A 2900-nucleotide genomic window follows, 5' to 3' on the forward strand; every position below is an offset into this window, starting at 1 on the left:
GAATTTTAAAATGGTAGTCATTTTAAGGGTTAATTTGGTAGAGTAAAACATGATGCATAGAATGGTAAGTAACAATCAGAGCATAAGAAAAACCACCAGGGTGGCAATATTCAAGAAAATATTATTCATAGTAACAGTCAAAACCATGTTGAATTAAACTACATTTACAAATGTACTGTCTATATTGCTGAATTGTTGAACAGTTCTCCTGGTGCAATATAAACTTCTTTGGCTTTAGGTTTAGTACGAAATTTATTTTCATGTATCAGAAAATAATTGCAATGTGTAACACAGCTACACTTAAAAGGCAAAACTAGTCCAATATGCATATCTGGTACACACTGAAGCAATCTTGTATTAACAGAAAAAAAGAAATAGTAGTTTACCTCATTATAAAGTATACAATGTGATCAACATGTAAATGAAAATTTACTGGAAACAATGCAAAGTGTATTACACAGATAAATGAACATAATTCAAACCACAATATTTTCTCTGAAAAATACAATTATTGATGAGATAAAATGTACAATTTATTTTAAAGAAATATGGGTATAAAGGCAAAATAATTTTTTTCTTCAAAAACAGGGAAAATAGAGGTGTTGATCACGTTTTCATCACCAGAACTGACACAAAGTCTTTGAATTGCACCAACTCCACGTTCAGTTTCCTGAACTTGCTATTTCTGAACATAAAAGGAGTCTGTAGAGTAACAAAAATTACGTGTTTGCTGACGGTAACTTGAAAGAATGTCATGGCACACCAACTTTATGATGTGGAAATTTGGTAGGTAGACATTAGAAAGATATATGGTTGCCTCTGTGTCTTGGAGGTCAGTAAGAGGCAGGTAATCAATTTAAAGCATTTCTTACTGAACAAAACAATTTCCTAAAGTGTTTAATCTACGGTAGTAAAGAAAATCATAATATATTTAGTGCATGCCTTGCCGTTTTGATCAGTCACAAAACTTTTATTAAAAATTGTTCTTTTTTGGAAATAGATGTTACTCAATACCTCAAGATCACAGAATACAAAAAAACCCAAAAATATTGGCCATCATAAAAATGTGGTTAGACACAATAATTAATAAACTCCCAAAGCCAAAATGTATTTCCTTGACAACCATGTCCATGTAGCTATAGGTCGACATACAAGGTCCACATAGCCCACAAATGCCACTATTCAAAGCCTAGCCGAGCACCACTGGGGTGCAACCGTTCATTTCAATGTCTCCATGATATTTAGTTAGTGCCACAGATAAAACTGTTGTAAAATCTCATTATGTACATTATGAACACTTCTGCTGTGTTTGTGTCAGAAGATCGCCAAATTTTTCAAAGAGATCTTCCACCCATTTCTCGTTTTCCATACACTGCTGGATTGTTTCAACTTGGCCAAGATCTTTATTCCGTTTTAGAATGGAAGCAGCCTGTCCAAATGAATAGTTGAAAACATGAGAAAGTTCAATATTTACAGTAGATTCAGTTAGGCATTGATGAATATCTTTTCACATTAAGAGGATAAAACCTTTGATAACTGAGGTTCCTGTAGATCAACTGACTTCTATTCACAGTAAATATACCAGAATATCAGATAAGCAAACTTTACACACATCCTGATCAATTAAAAACATAAACGTACAACTTTCTGCCGAACAAACAGTTAAACTTTTATATTTGCAACTGCCATTATGGAATCAGTGGGATCTCTGTCCTTTATTTAAGTCTACACTATCAACTTATCATGAAAGAACTGTGCTATGAGATGATCCCTCAAAGCCTTCAGAAAAAAAGAACACATTTCGGAAACTGGAGCTGGAACATGTTAGGGAACTGGAGCTGGATGAACTGAGGATTATTCGAGAGGCTGAGAGGGTGATAGATAGAAGCTACAGGGACATAGTTAGGCCAGAGAACAGAGGTAGCTGGGTAACAGTTAGAGGTGGGAAGGGGAGGAAGCTTTGGATACTGTTAGGGGGGACGGCCTAGCAGGGGTAAGCTGCAGTGACCGGGTCTCTGGCACGAGGTCCGGCTCTGAGGCTCAGAAGGGAAAGGGGGAGAGGAGGAGAGCGCTAGTTATAGGAGACTCTATAGTTAGAGGAACAGACAGGCGGTTCTGTGGACTTGGACGAGACTCTCGGATGGCTTGTTGCCTCACGGGTGCCAGAGTCCGAGACGTCTCGGACCGTGTCTTCAGAATCCTTAAGGGGGAGGGTGTGCAGTCAGAAGTTGTGGTGCACATTGGCACCAACGACACAGGGAGGAAGAGGAGTGGGGAGGTCATTCAGGAGCTCAGGGAGTTAGGCTGGAAGCTAAAAACTAGGATGGACAGAGTCGTCATCTCTGGGTTGTTGCCGGTGCCACGTGACAGTGAGGCAAGGAATAGGGAGAGAGTGCAGTTGAACACGTGGCTGCAAGGATGGTGTAGGAGGGAGGGCTTCAGGTATTTGGACAATTGGACTGCATTCTGGGGAAGGTGGGACCTGTACAAGCAGGACGGGTTGCACCTGAACCAGAAGGGCACCAATATCCTGGGAGGTAGGTTTGCTAGCACTCTTTGGGGAGGTTTAAACTAATTTGGCAGGGGGATGGGAGCCGGACTTGTAGTCCAGCAAGTAGGTTTGCGGTTTTTCAGGATGTTCAAGAATGTAGGGAGGCTGTGGAGAAGGTAGCACTGACAGGGAATAGTTGCGGACACAGAGATGGGTTCAAGTGTGTATACTTCAACGCAAGGAGTATCAGAAATAAGGTGGGTGAACTTAAGGCATGGATCGGTACTTGGGACTACGATGTTGTGGCCATCACGGAAACATGGATAGAAGAGGGACAGGAATGGTTGTTGGAGGTTCCTGGTTACAGATGTTTCAGTAAGATTAGGGAGGGTGGTAAAAAAGGAGGGGG

General features: G+C 40.4%; 1 protein-coding gene across 2 annotated transcripts in view; it reads right to left on the minus strand.

Moving 5' to 3' along the window:
- qser1 (glutamine and serine rich 1) overlaps positions 1-2900 on the minus strand; it is a 159087-nt gene continuing 156187 nt past the window's right edge. For both annotated transcript variants that reach the window (XM_043705539.1, XM_043705540.1), the window contains exon 13: positions 1-1429. In XM_043705539.1, the coding sequence (XP_043561474.1) occupies positions 1289-1429 (141 nt within the window). In that variant the 3' untranslated portion in view covers positions 1-1288. The remainder of the gene's footprint in view (positions 1430-2900) is intronic.

Source organism: Chiloscyllium plagiosum, chromosome 16, assembly GCF_004010195.1.
Source record: "Chiloscyllium plagiosum isolate BGI_BamShark_2017 chromosome 16, ASM401019v2, whole genome shotgun sequence".
Taxonomy (NCBI): domain Eukaryota; kingdom Metazoa; phylum Chordata; class Chondrichthyes; order Orectolobiformes; family Hemiscylliidae; genus Chiloscyllium; species Chiloscyllium plagiosum.